Source organism: Monodelphis domestica, chromosome 1 (genome assembly GCF_027887165.1).
Source record: "Monodelphis domestica isolate mMonDom1 chromosome 1, mMonDom1.pri, whole genome shotgun sequence".
NCBI classification, from domain to species: domain Eukaryota; kingdom Metazoa; phylum Chordata; class Mammalia; order Didelphimorphia; family Didelphidae; genus Monodelphis; species Monodelphis domestica.
In genome coordinates, this window is record NC_077227.1 from 375,752,267 (window position 1) to 375,776,719 (window position 24,453).

The 24,453-nt window shown below is 37.9% G+C and overlaps 1 protein-coding gene across 1 annotated transcript in view; it reads left to right on the forward strand.

The window, feature by feature from the left end:
- DOCK2 (dedicator of cytokinesis 2) overlaps positions 1-24,453 on the forward strand; it is a 559,513-nt gene that overhangs the window by 460,231 nt on the left and 74,829 nt on the right. Inside the window, exons 31-33 of the mRNA XM_056811565.1 lie at positions 16,032-16,132; positions 16,220-16,278; positions 23,123-23,271. Coding sequence (XP_056667543.1) covers positions 16,032-16,132; positions 16,220-16,278; positions 23,123-23,271 — 309 coding nt within the window. The remainder of the gene's footprint in view (positions 1-16,031; positions 16,133-16,219; positions 16,279-23,122; positions 23,272-24,453) is intronic.

The window sequence follows — 24,453 nt, forward strand, 5'->3', positions numbered from 1 at the left end:
GAAAGGATATGAATATAATCTTAGAAAAGTTAGATTTTAGACCTCTGGAGAAATCTGAATAGGAATAGAAAAGAATATGACTTTTTCTCATTAGTACATGACAGCTTTACAAAAAATGATTATATAATAGAGCATAAGAGCCTCACAACCAAATGTAGAAAAGCAGAAATATTAATGCATCCATTCCAGACCAAAATTCCTATTAAATTACACTGAACAAAGGACTGGAGAAAAGATGACCAAAAACTAATTGGGAACTATCTTAAAGAATAAGTGGATCAAAGAACAAATCTTAGAAACAATCAACAATTTCATTAAAGAGAATGACAAGGAAACAACATACTAATGTTTTGGGCATATAGCCAGAGCAATTATTAGGGGAAATTTTGCATCTTTAAATATTTACATTAATAAGACAGAAAAAGAACAGATCTGTGAATTGGGTTTGCCATTTAAAAAACTAGAAAAAGAAAAAATGGAAAACCCCTAGTTAAATACTAAATAAGAAATCCTAAAAATCAAAGGAGAGATTAATAAAATTGAAAGAAAACCATTGAACTAACAAATAAGGAGTTCATTTTATTAAAAAAAAATAGAGAGAAACCATTGATTAATTTGATCCAAAAAAGGAGAAGAAACCAAATTACCATATTAAAAATGAAATTACAACGAATGAAGAAGAAACTAAAGCAATTATTAGGAGTTCTTTTGCCCATTTATATGACAACAAATCTCACAAATCAAGTGAAATAGACAAATATTTAAAGAAATATAAATTGTCCAGATTAACAGAAGAGAAAATAGAATACTTAAACCAACCCATCTCCAAAAAGGAATTGAACAAGCCTTCAATGAATAAGCCACCCCAAGAAAAAAGCCCCAGGGACAGATGAATCATGAGTGAATTCCACCAAACGTTTAAAGAAGAATTAATTCTCAAACTATATAAATTATTTGGAAAATCAGCTGAAGAAGGAGCTTTACCAAATTCCTTTTATGACACAAATAATGTGGTGCTGCCTAAACCAGGAAGAGAAAGAAAACTGTAGACCAATTTCCCTAATGAATATTCATGCAAAATTTTAAGAAAAATACTAGCAAGGAAATGATAGCAATATAACTCAATGATATACAGTATGACCAGGTTGGGTTTTATACCAAGAATGCAGGGATGGTAGAATATTCAGAAAACTAGCAGCATAATTGACCATATCAATAACAAAACCAACAGAAACTAGATGATTATTTCAATAGATGCGGAAAAAAAACTTTTGACAAAATACAACACCAATTCCTATTAAAAAACACCACAGAATCTTGGAATAAATGGAACATTCATCAAAATGATAGATAGCATCTATTAAAAACCACAAGTAAGTATTATCTGTAATGTGGATAATCTAGAAACCTTCCCAGTAAGAACAGGACTGAAACAAGAATGCCCATTATTACCACTGCTCTTCAACATTGTAGTAGAAATGCTAGCAATAGCAATAAAAGGAGAAGAAATTAAAAGAATTAGAATAGACAATGAATAAATCAAGTTATCACTCTCTGCAGATAATATTTCCTAGAGAATCAACCAAAAAATAATTGAAAATGAACAATTTTTGCCAAGTTGCAGGATATAAAATAAACCCACAGAAATCTTTCAAATCACTGGTGATCGCTCAGGAATTATATCTGTAAGATATTTCAGGACCATGGCGTATATTTAGACTTGACCTGGTAACTTGAACTCATTGGATGCTCTCTTACTATCTCCCAATTTACCTTAGGCTTCCACTTCTAGCAATAATTATTTTTCCCTGCCTTTTACACTCCAATGATGACAAAAGGTTCTTGGCAGATAAAACACAAGCAAAATAAGAGATGAAATGCCCTTTTGCCTTGATTCATCATTAGCATCTCATTCACTCTGAGCAGTGGTTCTGACCTGCCTCTCCAGTATAGTTTTTAAAAACCTATTTTTGTTGTCCTTAGCCTTCCTCACTAGCCTTAAGCACATTCTGAGCTTTATTATACCTGACATTCTTATGCCATCAAATTATAGTCTGATATTCCTGGTTCATTCTCTTACTATGTTTACATCCTCTATACAGTTCTTTAAAAAAATCAAAGTTGATCAGTGACTCTCCTTTAAATCCACATGTCTTTTTTAGGCAACTTTCTCATTTTATGTTTAGCAGAATTGTTTCTATATTTTCAGATTTTCATTCACCAGAACTTTCTACCTCTCTTAGGCTGACTTGCCATGAATTAATTTCATTCATGGAATTCTACTCATCCTTTCTCCAAAGCCTTTGAAACCTGCTTGTCCCAATTCTTGTATTCCTATTAGGTTATACTTGGCTGTCCTCTAATTTGTCATCACAAATTCTGATTTCACATGGTCATCATGATCCTTCTTCTCCTCCCTCACAAAGGTTCTCATCATTTTTGCTTCAGCAAGTAAGGTAGCTCTTTGCTAATGAGAATCAGGTCAAGAATAGCAATTTCCCTCATTGCCTCTACTACATTTTAATAGATGAAATTATTAGGTCAAAAAAGTAACTACTTCTTTGAGCAGAAAGTTCCAAGTCCCTTATCACTGTTATATCATATCTCTTTGCCAGGCTTGTGTTCTATTTGTTGAACTCTTCATCTCAGTATAGATGCTTTTTATTCCAGACTTGAATATAACAGTATTTGTGAAGCCAAACATATTTCATTGTATTAGAATCTTTAATCGACCTTGCTTACCTATACTCTATTAATTTATGCATAGAAATCTGAGTCTAAGAGTTTTACTGCTGGACCTTTTGGATGTTGAGTCCTATAAATTTCTGAGTATCTTTACATTATTCCATATGCTTATTTATGCTTAGCTAGTTTGATGGATTTATGTTGGTAGTTTTCCCTCTCTTCCTTTTGGATTATAAACTCTTTTGATTAGTATTTCAAGTCTAGACTACACATATACTTTATGGCTTGTGGAGTGGCAACAGCAGCAGGACAAAGCTGATTGCGTACCATCTGCCAGATGACTGGGACCCAGCCTTAGCATCATATTGATATTCCTTCAAACTTCCTACACAAATCCTACTTCCTTAAATCCCATAACTTACTCCCTTACTCTATCTTAGCCACATATAGGGATGGTCACATATTATGTCTCACCATTACCTTAGTTATAAGTCTTCTACTTCTCAATTAAAAACTCTGCTATTCCTCTATTTGATGATAACCTCCTATTGTTCCATTGCTCCCTATGCCTCACCCCTCCTAGGCCCATTCTTCACACTCTTCAATACCTTTAGACCCTATACCCCCTCAGTACTTCTCACTTCACCTTCTTCCCTATTCAGTCTTGATCATAATCAAATCTAGACTATCTTCTTCACTTGAGCCCTTGCTTATCCCTATGTGTGTCTTACCAAACCCTATCTCTGGTTCCCTCACACTATCCAAATCTTTCATTTCCACTCATTCCCTGCTGAATGGGGCTTAAAGAAGTCATATTGGTCTGCTGACTGGATATATTATAAAATCATGTTCTCCAACTTCAGTGAAACAAGGCAGTCATTTTATTCTTCTCTAATTGGTTTCCTATATATTAGTACTATCTCACTACTCAAAAACATTTTTTCAAATCTTTTTTCCTCTTCCTTCTTTGTTTTGAAAGAATTGAGGCTATTCAGAATAAGTTTCCCTTTCTTCATTGTTTTCATTGTTTTCATCTCAAAACCCCTTGACATCATTCCTTATATCTCTCCTGCTCACCCTCAGCCTCTCACAAGAAGGTGTCTTTTCTCCTTACTAAGGATGTCTCCTTTCATGTGTTTTTGATCTCATTCTTTCCTATTTTCTCCAGCAGAATGAAACCTCAGTCAGTCCCTCTCTTGTACTTTAAACTCTCCCTCTCTATTGGTTCCATTCCTTTTGTCTTCAAACATGCCCATATTTCCCTCATCTGTTAAAAAAAATCATTAGACATGCCCATTTCCTCAAGCTATTGAATCTTATGTCTCTTCCCTTTCTCAGACAAATTCTTAAAGAAAAAAAATCTGTCTAGTCTGACTGTCTCTACATCCTCTCCTGTCACACTCCTCAAACACTTCTTTCTGACTTCTGACCTTATCACTAAACTAAAACTTCTATCTTCAAAGTTACTGATAATTTCTTAATTGTCAAACAGGATGGTCTTTTACTTAGGCTTCTCAAACTACATGCTATATTTGGCCCTGTTGACCTGTTTATTTTCTCCTCTTTGGGCTTTCACGATATCTCTCTCACTTGATTCTTCTTCTATCTTAGACTCTACCACCTTCTCAGTTTCCTTTGCTAGATCAGGTCTTGAGCCCTGTCTGTGGATATCCCCCAAAACTCTGTTCAAGAACCCTTCTCTTCTATCTTTACAATCTCTCTCTGGGTGATTTTATTAACTCCCATATATTTCATTATCCCCTCTGTGCAGATAACTCCCAGACCTATGTAACCATTCTGAGTTTCTTCCCTGAGTTTCAGTCTTGCATCACCAATTACCCATTGAACATTTCAAATGAGAGATCCTGTAGATATTTCAAACTCAAAATGTATAAATCAAAACTCACTATCTTTCCATTCCAAGTCCACCCCACTTCCAAACTTCACTTTTTTCTGTAGAAAGTACCACTATCCCCCAGGCTCCTGGATTTGTAATTTTGGTGTTATATCATCATTCAAGTCATAATTCCTAGCTTTTGGTATCTCCAAAAACTCTGTCCCCGGCTCCTTCCTAGGGTAGTTAGATGGCACAGTAGATAGAATGATGAACCTGAAGTCAGGAAGACTCATATTCCTGAGTTCAAATATGGTCTCAAAAACTTACTAGCCATGTCGACCCTGGGCAAATCACTTAACCCTGTGGACTTCAGTTCCCCTCATCTGAAAATGAGCTAGAGAAGAAAATGACAAACTACGTGAGTATCTTTGCCAAGAAAACCCCAAATGAGGCCACAAAAAGTTGTTCATGACTGGAATGACTGAATAACAACAGTCCCCTTCTCTTTTTTCTCTACAATCTCTTTTTTAGAAATCTAAGCAGATTTCATATATCTAAATACTACCTCTATGCTGATAACTCCCAGATCCATATATTCATCTCCAAATTCTTCCCTGAGTTTTAGTCTTACACCACCAAATACCTATTGTGCATTTCAAACAAGATGTCCTGGAGATATTTCAAATTCCAAAATTCCAAGACAGAACTCATTATCTTTTGTTCCAAACCCACTCCTCTTTAATATGGCTCTGTTTCTATAGAAGGTACCACTAGACTCCCAGACTCTCAGGTTTGTAACCATGGTGTTTTCCTTACCTATTCATTCTCCTTCTACCCACACAACTAGTCAGTTAACAAATTTTATTTCTATCTCCACAATATCCTTTTGTTTTTTTAATCTTACTCTTTACTTTGGAGCAACCACAGTAGTTTGGGCCCCCATCACTTCTCACATAAATTATTACAATTGTCTTCAAATTTGTCTCCCAGCTGCAGGACTCTTTCTACTTTGGTCTATCCCTCATACTGCTACCAAAGTAATACTTTTCCATAGGCACAGATCTGACCTCATGTCTTTGCTATGCAATGAACTCAGGGGCTTCCCACTGCTTCTAGACTTAAATGCAAACTTTCCTTTTTAACATTGAAACTCTTTTCATACCTTAGCTTCATCTTCTCTTTCCAGACTCATTGGATATTAAACTTGCCTTTTCTCTGTTCCTCACATCACTGTACTTGCCATATCCATACCTTTGTATGACTGTATCCTATACCTAAATGCCTTCTCTTCTCATTTCTGTCCCATTGAATCTTTTCCTTTAAGATGCAGTTCAAGAATAATTTTCTAAATGAAGCTTTTCCCCTCAACTGTTCCTACTGCTCTCTGCAGACTATATATATATATATATATATATATATATATATATATATTCTCTTTATATGTGCCCTTGTTGTTTCCCCTATTAGGATGTAAATTCTTTGGGAGGAGAGTAGAGATTATTTAACTAATTAAAATTAATCACTATTCCAGTGCCTGGCTATAGTATACACTCAATACATGTTTATGGCTTGATAGATGCTGTTAGATGCACTCCATTCCTGCCTGAGAAACCATCATACCGATATTTGAACCTTATTCAAAAACCAAATCTCATTATCAAACACCATCTTTTTAAAGAATTCAATTTTACTTTATTTTCATCTCTGAATTCTCTCCATCCCACCTTCCCTTCCTTCACATGCTGAGAAAAAAACAAAACCTATTACAAATTTATATAGTGAAACAAAACAAATTCCCACTTTAGCCATGTCTAAAAGAGCAAGGATTTGAGGAGGGAGACTGAGAGAGAGACAGAGACAGAGACAGAGAGAGAGACAGAGAGAGAGAGAGGGAGAGAGACAGAGGGAGAGAGAGACAGAGACAGAGAGACAGAGACAGAGACAGAGAGAGAGAGAGAGACAGAGAGAGAGAGGGAGAGATACACAGAGAGAGAGAGGGAGGGAGAGACAGAGAGAGAGAGAGAGAGAGAGACAAAGACAGAGAGAGAGAGAGACAAAGACAGAGAGAGAGAGAGACAAAGACAGAGAGAGAGAGACAGAGAGACACAAAGAGAGAGACAAAGAGATAGAGAGGGACAGAGATATTCTTAAATACTTCTTGACAAACTAAGTCTCCCAAATCTGCCTTTCTCTCATTAGTCATATTCGTAAGGCTTATAATTGTCCAGGACTTCTTAATACTAGAAACTTAGCTTCTCTATCTGTAGAATAAGAATATTAGATGTAAATATACTTTAAGTTAAAGATTCTCTATAAATATGAATAATAATATTATTAGATAGAAAGATGTATTTTTATAAGCTTCATCACATCTCATCTCCAGTTAGAGAATGGAGGGAGATGATGTATCTTTGAGCTCTACTACAAGGGATGAGAAGCAAGATACTCCCTTTTTATTTCCCCCTAAGGCTGGGCTACTTCATTCTTCTTGGCATTTTTCTATATTTTTGAGAGGAAATAAAATGCCACTTGGGCTGTTCAAATCAGGCAAGTGGAGGAGTGTTTCATCCTCCTCCAGATGCCTGCAGGCACCAGATCACTCTGTTATAGAGTGTATTTGAGGAAGGTTATAGTTTCATTGCTGTTTGTAGGGGCCTTGGAGAATGGCACACTAGGGGGTTGGAGGGGATGCTCTGGTAGATTGGTTTGTTTGGTAGCTCCAGAGGTTACAATCTGATTGATGTACTTCTCATGTTTTGTGACTGCTGACAATCATAACCCAAGACTTGACTTTACTGAGACTTCTTCTTCCCCTTGGGATAAAGAGTCTCATCTGAGAGTGTTTGGTTTCAGGCCTCAGCCTCTTTTTCTAAGGTGAAAATTTCAAGCTTAAAGGGCCTGTGAGGCTAAAAGAATTATGGAGTTTGGTGCCACAGTTTGAATTCTCAGTCATTAATGGCTAAAATGCTAGAGTGGAGTAAAAAAGGCCCGAGCTTGAATCTTACCTCAGACACACTAGTCATTTGACACTGGATGAATCATATCTCTTAATCTCTCCTAGACCCCCCTCATGGGGTTATTGGGAAGATCAAATGAGATAATTATATGTAAAGTGCTTTGCATTTATTAAAGTTTTACCACAAATGCTAACCATTATTATTGTTGGTGGTTCTAGATAGGTTATAGGTCTGGGAGGGACTTCATTAATTATTCTTAAAGATATATGACAGGAAGAAAACAACTTTCTGGTCCTTATCAGGGAGAGGGGCATAATGACAATGTCAGAATGTGTCAAATTTCATGGCCAGAAAAAATAGAGCAGTAACCAATATAAAGAGAGGAATGGAATCATTTTCCTTGCTAACAGAGCTTCAGAAGAAAATGATTGAAGGCTCTGCAACCCATGGGTTACTTTTCATTTTTTCTTTGTTCTCTTCTTTATTTGTCTCTAATGACCATGGATTTACTTTCTGCACTCTGGCTGTGGTGCCTCTACTCTCCTTTTAGAGTTTCATTAATTATACATTTATTATAAGCAGGCCCAGTATCTATCATGATGCAATGCAGTTTTGGCAGCTTCTGTCCAGTAAAGGGAGGTGATTAGTATAAACTGGAACTTTAACTCTCCTGGCTAGGCTTTCCTGGCCCAGTCCTCATCCAAGGATCCAACATCCCTGTGCTTCCCTCAGCTTTGTGATCAAGTTGTGTCACTATACTGAGTGTAAAATACTTTAACATCCCCAATGTAGATGGCAGAACATAAAATGCCAGGTCAGGCATCTTTGTTGAGTGACTCAGGCTAAGTCACTGACCTTTTAGTTGGAAAGTAGCCCAATTCCACAGCTAGATTTGGAAACCATGCCCTTTCCAAATCAGATCATAAGGAGGCATGGTAGCAGAAGTACTATATTTGTTCTAGATCTAACTTTGCCTCTAACTTGGTGTGAACCCTTGAGTGAATCCTTCTGGATCTGTTTCTTCCTCTATGATATTGTTTGGATTAGATAACTCTATTGCCTTTTAGCTCTATGATCAGATGAGAAGTGATATAGAAGATCTGGGGTTCCACATAAATCATCAACATTTCTAGATATTTTCAACAAAACTCAGTAGCAAGAGTTAGAAAGAGAAACTCAATTAAAATCACTCTAGACAATATAAAGTATTTAGGAATCTATCTAAAAAGACAAACAGGAATTATATGAACACAACTACAAACAAATTTTCTAACAATTAAAACTAGATTTAAATAATTGGAAAAAACATTAATTCATGGGTAGGGTGAGGTAACATAATAAAAATAACAATTCTACCCAAATTAACCTACTTATTCAGTGCCATGCCTATCAAACTACAAAAAAAACCCTTTTTTATAGAATTAGAAAGAGTTATAACAAAGTTCATCTCAAAGAAGAAAAGATCAAGAATATCAAGGGAAATAATGAAAAATGTAAAAGATGGGGGCCTAGTAGTACCAGATCTTAAACTGTACTATAAAGCAGTGATCATCAAAACAATATGGTACAGGCTAAGAGACAGAAGGGAGGATCAATGGAATAGACTAGGGGCAAATGACCTCAGCAAGCTAGTGTATGAGAAACCCAAAGGCCCCAGCTTTTTGGACAAGAACTCACTATTTGCCAAAAACTGCTGGGAAAATTGGAAAACAATAAAGGGAAATTAGGTTTAGATTTACATCTTATATCCTATACCAAGATAAATTCAAAATGGATAAATGTCCTAAATATGAAGAGTGAAATCATAAATAAATTAGGTGAAAATAGAATAGTATACCAGTCATCTGTGGGAAAGGAAGGAATTTAAGACCAAGTAAGAGATAGAGAACATTACAAAATGTAAAATGAATGATTTTGATTATATCAAATTAAAAAGGTTTTGTAAAAACAAAACCAGTGCAACCAAAATTAGAAGGAAAGCAACAAACCAGGAAAAAAATTTTATAACAAAACTGACAAAAGTTTAATTTCCCAAATATATAAGGAACTAAGTCAAAATGTCAAAAAAAAATCCAGCCATCCCCCAATCAACAAATTATCAAGGGCAAAATTGGGACACTTATACACTGCTGGTGGAGTTGTGAGTTGGTCCAACTATTCTGGAGTGCAATTTGGAATTTTGTGCAAAGGGCTTTAAAAGATTGCCTGTCCTTTGATCCAGCCATACCACTGTTGGGTTTGTACCCCCAAAGAGATAATAAGGAAAACATTTGTATAAAAAAATTAATAGCTGTGCTCTTTGTGGTGGCAAAAAATGGAAAATGACAGGGTGTTCATTGATTGGGGAATGACTGAACAAATTGTGGGATCTGATGGTGATGGAATACTATTGTGCTGAAAGGAATAATGAACTGGAGGAATTCCATGGGAACTGGAATGACTTCCAGGAATTGATGCAGAGTGAAAGGAGCAAAACCAGGAGAACATTGTACACAGAGACTGATACACTGTGGCACAATCGAATATAATGGACTTCTCCATTAGTGGCAATGCAGTGATCCAGGACAATTCTGAGGGACTTTTGAGAAAAAATGCTATCCACATCCAGAGGAAGAACTGTGGGAGCAGAAACACAGAAGAAAAACAACTGCTTGATCATGTAGTACAATAGGGATGTGATTAGGGTTTTGATGCTAAAAGATCACTCTACTGCAAATATGAATAACATGGAAATAGGTTTTGAGGGTTATACATGTATAACCCAGTGGAATTGCTTGTCAACTTCAGGAGTGAGGAGGAAAGAGCAGGGGTGGGGGGTGGAGGGTCATTAATCATGTAGCCATGGAAAATATTCTAAATAATAAAAAGATCTGGGGTTCTCAGAGACATCTTCTATAAACCGGTGCTCCCAAAGATTTCAAGGTATAGTGTTGGCATAGAAAGAGGTTGTGCTGTTCAAGTCTAATATAAATGTTTATTCTGAATGTTTTAGGGCAGGATAAGAAATCCTCAATTTGTCAAAATACTTTGTGGCTTTTGGGTTCTTAGTATCCCTCTGGGTATTCAGAAATTGGAAGTGATTAGGTTTAAGTGACACTGAAATTGTACTCATAGAGCTCCAATTAGTCCTGGGGTCAGTTGCTTCATTCAGGTTGCTCAGATTTATTCTAAGGTTACTGTCTCTGGCCAAGGAAACTCCATGAGAGACAGAACTATCTTCTGTTTGTATCCTTAGCACTAATGATTTCCTTCCTTCTTTCCTTCCTGCTTGCCTGCCTGTCTTCCTTCCTACCTTCTTTCTTTCCTGTCTCTCTTTCTGACTTCCTACATTCATCAGCATTTTTAACCATGAAAGACCCTGAGATCATTTTCTTGGCTAGCATAATAGCCACTACAAGTTGAAAAAGACTTAGATGTAGTCCTAAGAAGTAGAAAGGACCAGTTTTGGTCCTAACTAATGAAGATTGTAACCGTTGATATAAAATATGCACCCAAAACACCAAAGTCACTTCAGTACATGGATGAAAACTATGCATAGGGCTCTCTAATGCAATGAGATAAATTGTAATTATTTTTAAAACTATGTTTTATTCATGTATTTTGTTTTCATATCACAAAGATTTCTGAATAAAACATCCCTCATATACCCAGCACTAAATCTTCCCTAATAATAATAATAATAAACAGTTAAGTAAAAACAATTAATGTAGTGACTGCATCTGACCATGTTAGTACTACTCTGCTTCTATAGCCCCATCTTTTTGCAGAAAGGTGGAAGATGTGTTTCATTATCTGTTCAATAAGTTTCATACAGAAGAAGAAGAGATAAAAAAGAACATTGATGCACTCTGAATTTTAAGCAAGTGGTAACACAGAGAGAACCCAGGGAACCTATAAGATATTGGATGACTGGGAGTTTGCTGTGAGGGAGAGGAAAGATCCCATGTAGTTCTAGTTCTTAAGCAGCTATGGTCACATTGTTTCTTAACCAGAGTCCAATATCAGTCATTTTCCATTAATATTTGATCAAAGACAGATCCCAAGTGACTTGAGAGAATGGGAAAGACTTCTTGGAGGGGAAGGCATCTGAGTTATATCTCAAAAAGGATAGGACTTAGACAAATCAAAAAGAAAACAAAAGGATAATCCCAGAAAAGGAGCCAAGTTGTAGAGATAAGAATAGGCATGGATTGTGTTGTGACATATATCTGAGACAATTAGGAGATCAATTTGACTGGAATGAAGGACTTGTTTTGAAAAGCTGGAAAAAAAATTAAGAGCACCTTGAATTCTAGAGGGACCATGGAAAGAATATTGTCTCGAGTCAAAATCCCCAGGTTCAAAACTCACCTGTGTTACTTATTCTCTCTGTGACCCTGAGAAAAAGACTTCACCTCATTGGGCCTCATTTTCTTCATCTATAAAGTGAAGTGTTTGGTCTAAGTGGCCTCTGAGGGCTCCTCCATTCTCGATTTGGGGCACTGTATTTCTCTGAGTTGAAAGGGAATTCCTCAGGAAACGAGTAGAAACTGGTGGAGTTTTTTAGCAGAGCAATGATGGGAGTAAAGCATCATTTCAGATCCAGGCAAGACCATGACCATTATTCACCTTCTGTGAGCCTTATATAGGCCCAATGAGAAGAATTTCTCTTCTTCCAGAGTCACCTTTTCCATGAAGGTTTTCCATGACACTCAATAACTAGTCTTTGGAGTTACAAATGCTTCATTTCTAGTGTGGCTTCAATGAAAAAATGTGAGGAGTCACCATCCCTTACTTCTTTAGAGATGGGAGACAATGGATTTGGATTACTGCACACATCATTAGAGTTTATCAGTATATTAGTTTTTAAAAACCTGGAAAGACTTATATGAAGTAATGCAAAGTGAAGTGAATAGAACCAGGGGAACATTATATACAGTTAAAGCAATAAGATATGATGATCAACTCTGAATGACTTAACTATTATCAACAAGGTAAGGATCCAGAACAACTCCAAGAGATTCAAGACAAAAAAAAAAAAAGAAAAAAGATATCTACCACCATAGAAGCAACAGATTCTGAATGTGAATTGAAATATACCATTATTTACTCTATTTCCTCTATGAATTTTTCTAGTGAAAGCCACGTGTCTTCATTCACTACATGAAAAACATGGATATATGAATTATATGATTATATATGTAAAACCTATATCATATTACCTGCCTTCTTGGGGAGGAGGAAAGGAGTAAGAAGGAGAAAAAGAACATGGATTGAAAAATATCAGAAAATGAATACTAAAAAAATTGTACTGACATGTAATATGGAAAAAATTAAATATACTAATTTTAAAAATCTATATTAGTTTTGCTGAACTTTTTTCCTTTCTTTTTTATTCTTCATTATAAGAGATAACTCTGCGGGAGGAAGAATAGAGGAAAGTGAGTGGGGAAAGTGAATGATGTAAAAATAAAAGATATCAATGACAATTATTGTTTAGATGGGCATGTTCTTGCTACCCTTAAAGAGTTCCCAGGTGAAGGTCAAGAGGAATATCAAGAAGGCAACTTGAAAAGTAAAATGATTCCCTATAGGAAAAATACCAGCTTGACAGAAGCCCATGGTTATAATAGGATTTTTAATAGTACAGTAATAGAACAGGCACCTCACTGGGTTGGCCTGGATTTATTTTCAGGATTAATATTTTACCCATTGTGCTCTGCTTCTCCTGTGTGGCCACCTTGAAATCTGAATTTTCTCATGTAAAAAAAGTAATAATTTTTTTCATGGATCATGTATGTGATTTCCTTCTTCCACTGGCTTGTTTTTCATCTCTTGAATTGCAGTGTGAGGGTGTGTGATTCCTCAGCTTAGTCAAACAGTGGGAACACATTTTAAATTTAAGGCCAAGGAAACACATTTTAAATTTAAGGCCATCCAGACCCTGCTTTTCAGCTGGTGCTTCAAGAGATTAATATGACCTGCTGTGACCTAGAAAAAAAAGCATCTGAATAGAAAGACCAGTGCTCCCACACAAAGCTCTGTGTTTGGTTTTGGACCTGATAGGTTGGGGGGTTACTAAGGAAACTGAGGTTGTTGACAATCCTCAGTGTCTCTAAGATGGAGCCTGTTTTTCTCTGGTTTTCAAGGAGTGGGGATAAATACTTTATTGAAAAGAAAATGTAATTTAATTAATTTAAGAAATTTTTAAGATATAATCCTTCAATATCATCTGAGGACTTAGCACTGTATATATGCCATGTTGAGACCTGGCATTCCCTGCCCTTCGGGATGTTCCATGTTAGATAAATGGAGACAGATCAGCAGTCAGTTTTCTTCTGGTATTTTCAGGGGGATTGGAATGAGTGAGAAGTTCAGAGGCCTCTATAAGAGGTCTGAATTATGCCCTGAGGTTCCTTTAACTTCCTGCATTCTTATAAAGGCCTTGACTTAAGAGAAATCTTGGAAATAAGGCAGTGAAGAAAAGAAATGGTTTAACTGGGAATTCTTTGCCCAGAAGTATAGACTACATAGGGCAGCTACATGGTATGGTGGATGGTGTCCAGCCTGGAGTCAGGAAGATTCATCTTTTTGGTTCAAATCTGGCCTCAGACATTTATTAGCTGTGTGACTCTGGACAAGTCACTTACAATGGGGCACTTACCCCTATTGGCTTTGGTTTCTTCATATATAAAATAAGTCAGAGAAAGAAATGGCAAACCACGTCAGTATCCCTGACAAGAAAACCCCAAAGGGAGTCAAGAAGAGTTGGACATGACTGAAAGTATCTAAACAACAAGATAGAACATATATTTATTCAGGAATTTAATTACACTAAAAGCATAATTCTCAGCACAAGCAGTGTGGTAGAGTAAGTAGCATCTTGGACTTTGAATAAGGAAAAACTGATTCAAATTCTGCCTCGGGTACTTCCCAGCTCAGTAATCCTGTACATGTCATTTAATTTCACTGTGCCTCTGTTTCCTCTAATGTGAAATAAAGCTATTGTGCACAATGATCACTAAAGTCTCTTTTAGCTCTAAATATATAATCCTATAACTTACCCCAAGGTTATTTGGCCAGGTGCCTGGATTCTGTTCCCAGAGAAAACAATATATGACAAACTGTTTAGAATTCTTAAATGCCTTTTAGAAATGGCCCCCAATTACACTCCACCTCTGGTCTCTGTGCTTTTGCTCAGGCTGTCCCCCATGTTTGGAGGGCATTCCACCCTCACCTCTCTGTCTTTCAGAATTCCCAAATTCCATCAAAATGCAATTCAAACATCACCTTCTAGAAGAAGTCTTTACTGACCTCAATGCCCCCCCCACCCGATACATGTCTGTGTCTCCTATATAATTACTCATACTTATTTTATGCATATGGAATTATAGGATCTTTAAAGTTAGAGCTAGCAGGGACATCAAAGGTCAACTGGTCCAACCCTCTCCTCACTTTACAGATGAGGAAACTGAGTCATTGAGAAGGTAAGTGATTTTCCCAGGGAAGATCACCTAGGAGTGTCAGAGGTGGGATTATGAATTCAAGTCTTCTGACTCCAGAGCCAATGCTTGTTCCAGTATACCATGCTACCTCCCAGGTTGTCTACTCTGATAGAATGTATGATTCCTGAGGGCAGGGGCTGTTTTCATTTGTGTCTTTGTGTCTTAGTATAGTGCCAAATATTAATGCAGTCAGAAACTCTTGCACTTGTTTCCTTCATGTCTCAGCTCAAATCCCACTTTCTGCAGGTGGCCTCTCTCACCTTCCCCTCTGAGATTACCCCCAAACTACTCTGAATAGATTTTGCATGTATGTATTTAATTCCATATTGTCTTCCCCATTATACTGAGAGCTCTTTGAGGGCAGGAGCAATTTTGACCTTTCCTTGCATCCTTAGTACATAGCATAGTGAATGGCACATAGTAAAGCTTTAATACATATTTTCAAATTTTCAATTCATTTATTTGTTTCTTACATTAATATTCCCAGGTAACTCCCTCCCTTAATCCCTTCCTCTCCTCACACTAGAGAAGACATCATTTGACCAAAAGGTATATGCATTTAGGAAACTAGGCCTTCCTTGTTTCTATTTATCAATTATTTCTCCAGAGTTGTGCTTAATAAATGGCTTTTGATTGGTTACTCATTTGATGGGTCAAGGGAACCATCCAAAAATGCCCCCAAAAGATCAAATTCCATTATAATAAATACCATACCTTCAAAAAAAATCTATTGTCAGGGATTCTATAGAGGGATTTCTTGTTCAGGTATGGATTGGACTTAGATTATTTCTGAAGTTCCAGACTCTGATTCCTCTCACTCAGCTTCATACCTTGTTACAAGTCAGAACGTAGGTCAGCCATATAAAAAACCCATTCAATCGCCATCATTTTAGCCTCAATACTAATTTCCAAGTTGGAGCTACTTGGAAGATTACATAATGCACAATTATGCTGGCTGTGCTAGTATCTTCTGCCATCTTCATAAATTATTCACCATTACCCAGAGTTTAATATGACTTCCCATTTTCAGTCCCACACCATGACTGTTTCCTACTATTTAATTTACAGCTGTGGAACAACTATTTTCATCTGGCAGTGGCTTTTATCACCCAGGATTCCCTGCAGCTGGAGCAATTCTCTCATGCCAAGTACAATAAGATCCTGAATAAGTAAGTTGACTTTCAGATTTACTAAATATGATATTTTATTTAATTCCTAGAGACTGTCAATAACACTGATGTTTTCCCTCTTCCTAGATATGGGGATATGAGGCGGTTAATTGGCTTTGCCATCCGCGATATGTGGTACAAGCTTGGTGAGTAAACATGCACGTTGAAATAAACACATCTGCACACGCCAAACTCCTCCTTGAAGACCATCTGTTATGTGAGCGATGGGGGTTTCAGTGTCGGGAGCTAGAAATAACCGTTTATTACTGTAAGCTCAGTGCCCTTAATAAGAGCCTGATTGTACGGTGAATGAAAGAGGGAGGGATCCACAGCTGTGGAACAGCTCCAGGACTCAACCCCTAAGGGCTGTGCAAAGTTGAGAATAAATGGGAAAGGACAAGACTATCGTCCTTTCAAAAAATTGAATGTGTGGGCAACTGGCCCCCAAGTTATTGGCAGTTCATTTTGCAGATGCAATTGTAGATGGTTGCCCAATAGACCTTTAGACTCCAGGAAAGGGCTCTACACAAATGGAAAGGCTCTTTTTTGCTCTGATTGGGCTTGTGAGATTATCCTAGGATCTCTGCCTCTTCTGCCTTAATCAGGAATAGGATTTACTTGTATGCCTTTGACTTTTGTCTGGCAGAGAGCCCAGGACTCTTCTTGCACAGCAAAGAGTTGAAGAAGCAACAGGGAGCAAAAGTACTTTAACCTGAGATGAAAACTCAACCCTACTCAGCAATGCCACTTTTATTGACTTTGGACCATGCCTACCAGCTTATGCCTACTATCTACTATATCTACCTATTTACTCCTTCTTTTCTGGGGACATTTCTGGATTTGACCTTCATAGGCCCCCTTCCTTCCATAGCTAGACTTCTGGTTTCCAGATCAATTCTATGTTGAGATGTAACTGGAGTTAGACAGCAAGAACTTTGCTCCAGAGTGCCAAAATTCAAATGTACTTCCGGCGCTTATACTTCATTAGATCAAAACAGCTAAACTTGGCACCTTATTGGCAAGAATAATTAATTAAAATAGAAAGCTACTAGGTATCAGTTCTTTCTCTTTCCTGACTTTCTGTATCCATCTGCTAGTCCAGACTCATTTCTATTTTCTCCTAATCAAATGGTCTACTCAGCAATGGCCTCATAGTGTCCTAGTATATCTTGAGAAGCAACATAGAACAAATGAAAAGTACACTAGCATCTGAAGCTCTAAAGCCTGCAGTTAAATCTTGATTTTATCATGACCTGTGTGATCTTGGACAAGTTATTAAATCTCTTTGTGCCTCCGTTTCTTCATCTTTGAGGTGAGGGTATTGTTTCAGATGATCTTTCAGGTACCTTCTAAATCAGAATATATGATCCTAAAGTGCTCTTTCCTCAATGGAGGTCTTGGGTCCTAAGATCTGAGGGCTCTATATCTCCCCTATCCAGCTGAAGTTTTTCCTTAAAAAGTTGATTTGATAGATGCCCCAGATGCTAAAATTATTTCTTATGACTCTAGCCCTATCCCATTTCCACCTAGAGCCTATTATGTAAGAACTTAATTCTCCTGTTTTAGCCCTTTATTGTAAAAAAAGGTACAGGGGAGAACTCCCCTAGAATACCTTTAATAGGGAATTCCCTTAATTAAACATATGCCTTCAGAAAGCTTATCTGTACAGGTTTGTGCCATCCCAACTCCACTGAACCACTGGGAAAATTGGGAACTGCATTATTTTGTTTTGTTTTGTTTTTAATCTATCTCTGCATCTTGCTGCTTCCCATATGTTATTCTTTGGAGCTGTTCTGTACACAAAAGGTTTTATATAACCATAATGGGGTTTTGGCAGGTTTTCCCTAAATTTTGGTTATTGGATGGGTATAAAAAGATATTAATTTCCACCTGTTTGGATATTTATGGATATATATGGAGAGTTTGTGAAATTAGGAGAGAAGTAAAATGAATCTTAACTAAGTAATGGTACAAAAGGTTCTGCTTTATGTGAGAAACAGCTTTGATACAATGGGAAAAGCACTGGATTTGGAATCAGAGTACGAGGATAGAAATCCTGCTTCTGTCACTAATTACTTGTGTGACCTTGAGCAAGTCACAGAATATCCCTAGGCTTCCATTTCTTCTTTGATAAAATGAGGTTGAACTATCTGGCCAATGGAGTCCCTTCCAGCACCAGATCTTGGATTCTATAATTGACTTGTGTTTGATTTCCTGGAGGGAAAGAAAGAGCTTGTGTGTGATCCATAACACAGCGTTCTCTATTTCCCCTCTACCTCCACTCCCTAACTGGACACTACCTTTCCTACAACCTATGGTGATGAGAGAGGAACAAGGACTGGTCCACGTGGTTGAGCCCATTCCAGAAAGCCATAGCCTACCCAGCCTGCATCCAGGACAACTATGCAAGAATGTCATTTACACTCAAGGGTGGCATGCTAATCAGGCATTCTTGCTCTCTCATACCCATGTTCCTTGACTTTTCTAAAATCAATTCCTTGATTTCTAGAACTTCCATGTCTATTAGAGACATCTTCCTAAGAAGATATATGGAGGACCAAATGCAACAGAAATTGTTGTTGTTTTCATTATTGCTGTTCAATCATTTTTCAATCATGTCCAACTCTTCATGACACTATTTGGCATTTTATTGGCAAAGATTCTGGAGTAATTTGCCATTTCCTTCTCTAGTTAATTTTATAGATAAGAAATTTGAGAAAAACAGGGTTAAGTGACTTGTCCATGATCATACAGCTAGTAGATATCTGGTGCTGGATATGAACTCAGGTCCTTCTGACTCCAGAGCTGGCACTCTATCCACTGAACCATGTAGCTGCCAACAGTAGAGCTTAGGGCATTTAAATTTTTCAGGTACCGTGCTGAATTACCTCAGCAGGAATATTTTTTGCAAAATTTCAGTAAGTTGAAACCTTAATGGTCACATGGTTGGATCCCCTCCTTAGATTTATATTTCTTGCAAAGCAGAATGTCTTTTGTCTTTCTTTGTAGCACCAGCACTTGACACTGCAACTGGCAAATAGCAGGCGATTAATAAATACTTGCTAACTGACTGACTGTAGGCAAGGAAACAGAGATTTAGAGCAATCCATCCAAGATTATGCCTCCAATGGTATCAACTACCACCTAGGAGTATATGATTTCCCCATATTTCTTTTTGCCTAAATCTATATTGTGATTTTATATCAGCAAACCTTTTGAGAGAATCTTAAACTTTCCCCTTTAAATTTTACCACATGCCTAAGAGATGAGTAATAGATGAATCTAGCCACTTTTATTGAACAAATTAAAAATTGGGTCCCAGAGAAGCTTCTAGAACACAAGCCATCCTTTCCACCCACATGCTTAAGCTTATTCCTGGAGCAGTCAGTACTGCCACCATTATAAAGGGCCTTGGGGCTTGAGATGGGCTTTTATCTTGACAGCATATTGGCATTTCAACTGTAAAAGCTTTCCCCCAACATAATGCATCTGTCCCTAATGAAATTCGTTCCTACTGAATCAAAAAGACGCCCCCCTCCCCTCACCCATCCTTTCCTTCACTTTCCTTTAAATATTGCAGCAGAGATATTATCTGAATAGCTATCCTTTGCCAGATTTGCCTGTATTCCATTAACCCTGAGCATCCTTTTATCTAGGGTATTTTCAATCACATGGGCATGTATTTACATGTATATACATTTTGCATCTACTATACTGTTTGATCTCATTTGGATGTAAATTAAGACAATTACATTGGAAACTATCTCTTGAAATATTGAAATCACATGCTGGCTAAGGGGCCCTCATTGCTTTCTCTCTGCCTTTCCCTATTTCCAGAATTCCTCTTCAATAGATTGCTTGGAAAACAAGTCAGAGGCAGAAAACAAAGACCAGGCCTCTGGCATTTCCCCTTGTTCTCTAGGGAGAGTTAAAATAAACCCTTATCCTACATGTAGGCCTTGAGTTTTCTAAAGACTTTTTGTCATATTCACTATTTTCCTTTTATTAGACCATAGAGTTCACTGAATATCTAGCCTTTTCTCGTTTACAATCTAGCTATTTGTCCATTTGATTCTGAATTTTAAAAACCTCCTAGACTAGATAAAGACTTAAATTATCCTGATGGAACATGGGAAAAATAGAGAACAGTGATTATTATGAACCACACAAGAAGTAACATTTTCTTGCTAAGCCTTGGGGAAGATTTGAGCCTGAAGTGGAATCAAAATGCAGCCAAGAAGGAAGCTGATGGCCTCAAAAAGAGTTCTTATCCTTCACTTGACTCCCCCCTATTCCACTCTTACTGGCTGAAGATATTACCAGGGTGGCATCCATAATTTAGTCATCTAACACTTACGTATTGCTGGTTTTTTAATTCTAAGAATTAATTCTAGAATTTAGTTTTAATTTGAGCCTTAGAATCTCAAGAATCCCTTTCATTCCTCTCTATTCATATTCTCATTTTTAATCTGAAAATACTGTTTTAGCCTACAAGCAGGCTGCACCACAGTAGCCTTTACCCACCACCCACCTCTCTCCCCACCAAAAAAAAAAAATTCTGCCCACACAAGGACTCTGGATGCTCAGTTTATTTAGAGAAAGGTTGTGGAAGCTGTCTGCATGGCGCATGCCAGCTGGGAACCAAGAAGCACGTGAAGCAGGCTACCTGCCAGGCTGAGGATTGAACCAAGAAGGTAGGAGGGACTGCAACCCAATAGGATGAGCTTCTTTGAGGTGACTAAGGCTGGAAGAGGAGAACCTTGGGGCAAAGCTGCTCCTAGGATGTTGGGAATCATGGATATTAACCAAGATGCAGCTAAGGGAGACCCAGAAGCAGGAGGTATCTGGGGCCTAAAATACAGATTGTGTCCCCAGGCCAATCTCCTCACTCCCAGCTTGGTCCTTCCCACCCCTTTCAGAGCTGCTTCTTATAACTCCCTCACGCTTCTTTCTGTTGCCTTTTCCTGACAATGTCCCAATGTCTAATGGACACAGCTGTGAATCAGAATAGTTACTTGGCACAAGGGATGAAGTGCCAGGCCTGAAATCAGGAAGTCTTGTCTTCCTGAGTTCAAATCCAGTCTTAGACACCAACTGTGTGACCCTGGGCAAGTCACTTAACCCTCATTGCTTAGCTCTTACCACTCTTCTGCCTTAGAACCAATACATGGTATTAATTTTAAGATGGAAGGTCAGATGGTAAGGGGAGAGAAACAGATAGGGAGAGGGAGGGGAGGGGGAAGGAAGGAAGAAGAAAAAGAGAGAGAGAGAGGGAGGGAGGGAGGGAGGGAGGGAAGGAGAGAGTAAAAGGTAGGGAGGGAGAAATGGAGAGATAGAGACAGAGGGAGGGAGGGAAGAAGGGGGAAAGAGAGAGGAAGGGAGAGAGGAAGAGGGAGGGAGAGATGTAGAGAGAGAGAGGGAGGGAGGGTGGGAAAGAGAGGAACAAGAGAGAAAGGGGGTAGGGAGGGAAATGGAGAGGGAGGAGAAGGGCAGGGGGAAAGGGAGAGAAGGAGGGTGGTTAAGAGAGAGAAAAGAGAGAGAGGGGGAAGGGAGGAAAATGGGGAGGGAGGGGGGAGAAGGAGAGAAACTCTTAGTTTGGCAACTCACAGAATCACAGAATGTGAGATGGGACTTGTAGGAAGCAAAGAAGTCTAGATCAACTCATATCCAAAAGGAATCCCCAGTTATCACATACCTGACCAGTTATCCAGCCTTTGCTTGAAAAAAAGTCAAGAAGGCAGAACTCACCATATCTCAAGAGGACTCCAGCTCTTTACTTGTGCTTCTTATCATCAGGCCTAAATTTGATCCTTTCCAACTTCTAATCATTGCTCCTCATTGTGCCTGGATGGGGCCAAATAGAACAAGTCTAATTCCTCCTCCATGTGTTGTTGTTCAGTAATATCAGTCTTGTGTGACCGTTCTTGACTCTTTTGGGGCTTTCCTGGCAGAAATAACTGGAGTGGTTTGCACTTTCCTTCTCTAGCACAGGTTACAGACGAAGAAACTGAGGCAAATAGGGTTAAGTGACTTGTCCAGGGTCACCCAGCTAGGAAGTGTCTGAGGCCAGTTTTGAAATCAGGAAGATCAATCTCCCTGACTCCAGGTCTGGTGCTCTATCTGCTATATCTAACAGTCTGCCACATACTTCAAATACTTTAAATACCTGAACGTAACTCTCATATTCCTGAGCCTTCTCTTCTCTAGTCTAAGTATCCCTCATTTCTTCAAACTATCCTCATATGATATGGACTCAAGATCTTTCCTAATCCTGGCTCTCCTTCTGTGGATACATGGTAGAGTTATTCTCCTTGGAAAAGAAAAGAGAAAGCTTCTTCCATTAATATGCAAAATGGAACACAATTCATCTCAGCCTAGTAGATAAGACCTACTAAATTGCCTGAGGCAGTTTCAGTGACTTGCTCAGGGTCATACTGCAGTTAAGATTCAGTATGTAATTTGAGTGGGGATATTTTCAATTCTAAATCCTAATCTTCATCCACTATTTACCTCTCAATTTTCTCATTTAAAAAATGGGTCTTGTCCTCACCACTCAGAGAGATATGATTTTTCCTGATATTTATAATAAGGAAATTGGGTATGTCATTCTTTGACTAGGGTGCCAGTAAGGTCAAATAGAAAACTTTGAAATCAGTCACACTTAACTGTATCTTTCCTATTAGCATATGAATAGCATTTTTATGGGCTAAAATTTTGGAATATGCATTTTTTTCTTGGTAATGGGTTTCCCCATTATGCATGGCTCCTTTTTCCAATGTAAAGTTTTTCTTATAATGCAAAGACACAACTCCAAATATCTTTGGTTGGATAAGCTTTTCTAATATACTCTGTTTTTAATTTAGTTCAAGGATGACTAATTGCACATCATCTGTCTTGTTTATCTCTACTTTCCTTTTTTCTCTCCCTTGCCATGTTTGAGGGGGAGATCTTGTTTGCATTTAACATGTGCGTACCCTTCTTCTCTTTCAGGGCAGAACAAAATCTGTTTTATTCCTGGGATGGTTGGACCAATTCTAGAAATGACACTTATTCCTGAAGTTGAACTTCGAAAAGCTACAATCCCAATCTTCTTTGACATGATGCTGTGTGAATATCAGAGATGTGGAGATTTCAAAAAGGTAATGAAGGAGGCAGAAAGTGAATATAGCCTTGTATATTGCGTCCCTAATCTCTAATCCACCCCTTTAATGATCGTCTGGCCCCATGAGCATGAGCTATGATCAGATGGAGACATTTGAGTCTGTGTTCAAGGGAGGAAAAAACTAGAAATGGAACCTGGACAGTATTGTACTATATTGCTTCCCTGGTAGCTAAGATTAAAATGTAAGTTATTGCTACAGTTCTCTTTGGTTCCCTACCTAATAATGTTTCCAAATCATGTTTAGAGAGGATTTCCCTTCCCCCCCCCCCTCCCTTCTATGCTTGCTTTGTGCTTAGCTCCTGGGACAAAGACATGGATTGACATAAATGATAACACTATATAGGTATCTATATGTATAGATAGACAGGCTTGGTGAATAGAGTGTTGGGTCTGGAGTTGGGAAAGACCTGACTTCAAAACTATCCTTAGATATTTCCTAGCTGTGTGACCTTGGACAAGTCAATGAACCCCTTCTTGCCTTAATCCATTAGATAACAAAATGGCAAACCATTCTACTGTCTTTGCCAAGAGTATGCCATGGACAACATGATCCATTGAGTCATGAAGAGTCAGACATAATTGAATAACAAAGATCTTTAGACAGAGAAATATATATTTATGTATGTGTGCATGTATGTATCTATAAACACATTACATATATGTGTGTGCATATGTGTACATATATATATACACATTTCTAGAAAAACAGCGATGCCTATCATCAGTCAGAATGGCCAATCATTAAAAGAATCACACAAACTGGGTTAGAACAGAGGGCTAGTTGAAGAGACCTCTAACTTTGTTGTGTGAAGACAAAGATATGGAATAAAATGTTTGCCTAGCCCAGAAGAAGAAAGCATGCCTTAGCAAACCCAAGAATCGTTATTTATATAGATTTTTAAAAGTGAAAACTCTGCAAAATCTGAATGATAAAGCCAATTTCTTGTGCCCAATTATGTTGGAGTTGTTAAGAACTCCAACTCCAGCTCATCAGCTTTTAGACAATCATTTCTTCTTTCCTGATAATTGCAACATATGTCATCTTACCTACTGCTTCAGAAGAAAGTTCACTGGATGATGACTGTGCTGTTATTATTCCCTGATCTCACCTGTGGGGTTGGAAATGTAACGAGTCTTATATCTGAAGATGACGCCACAA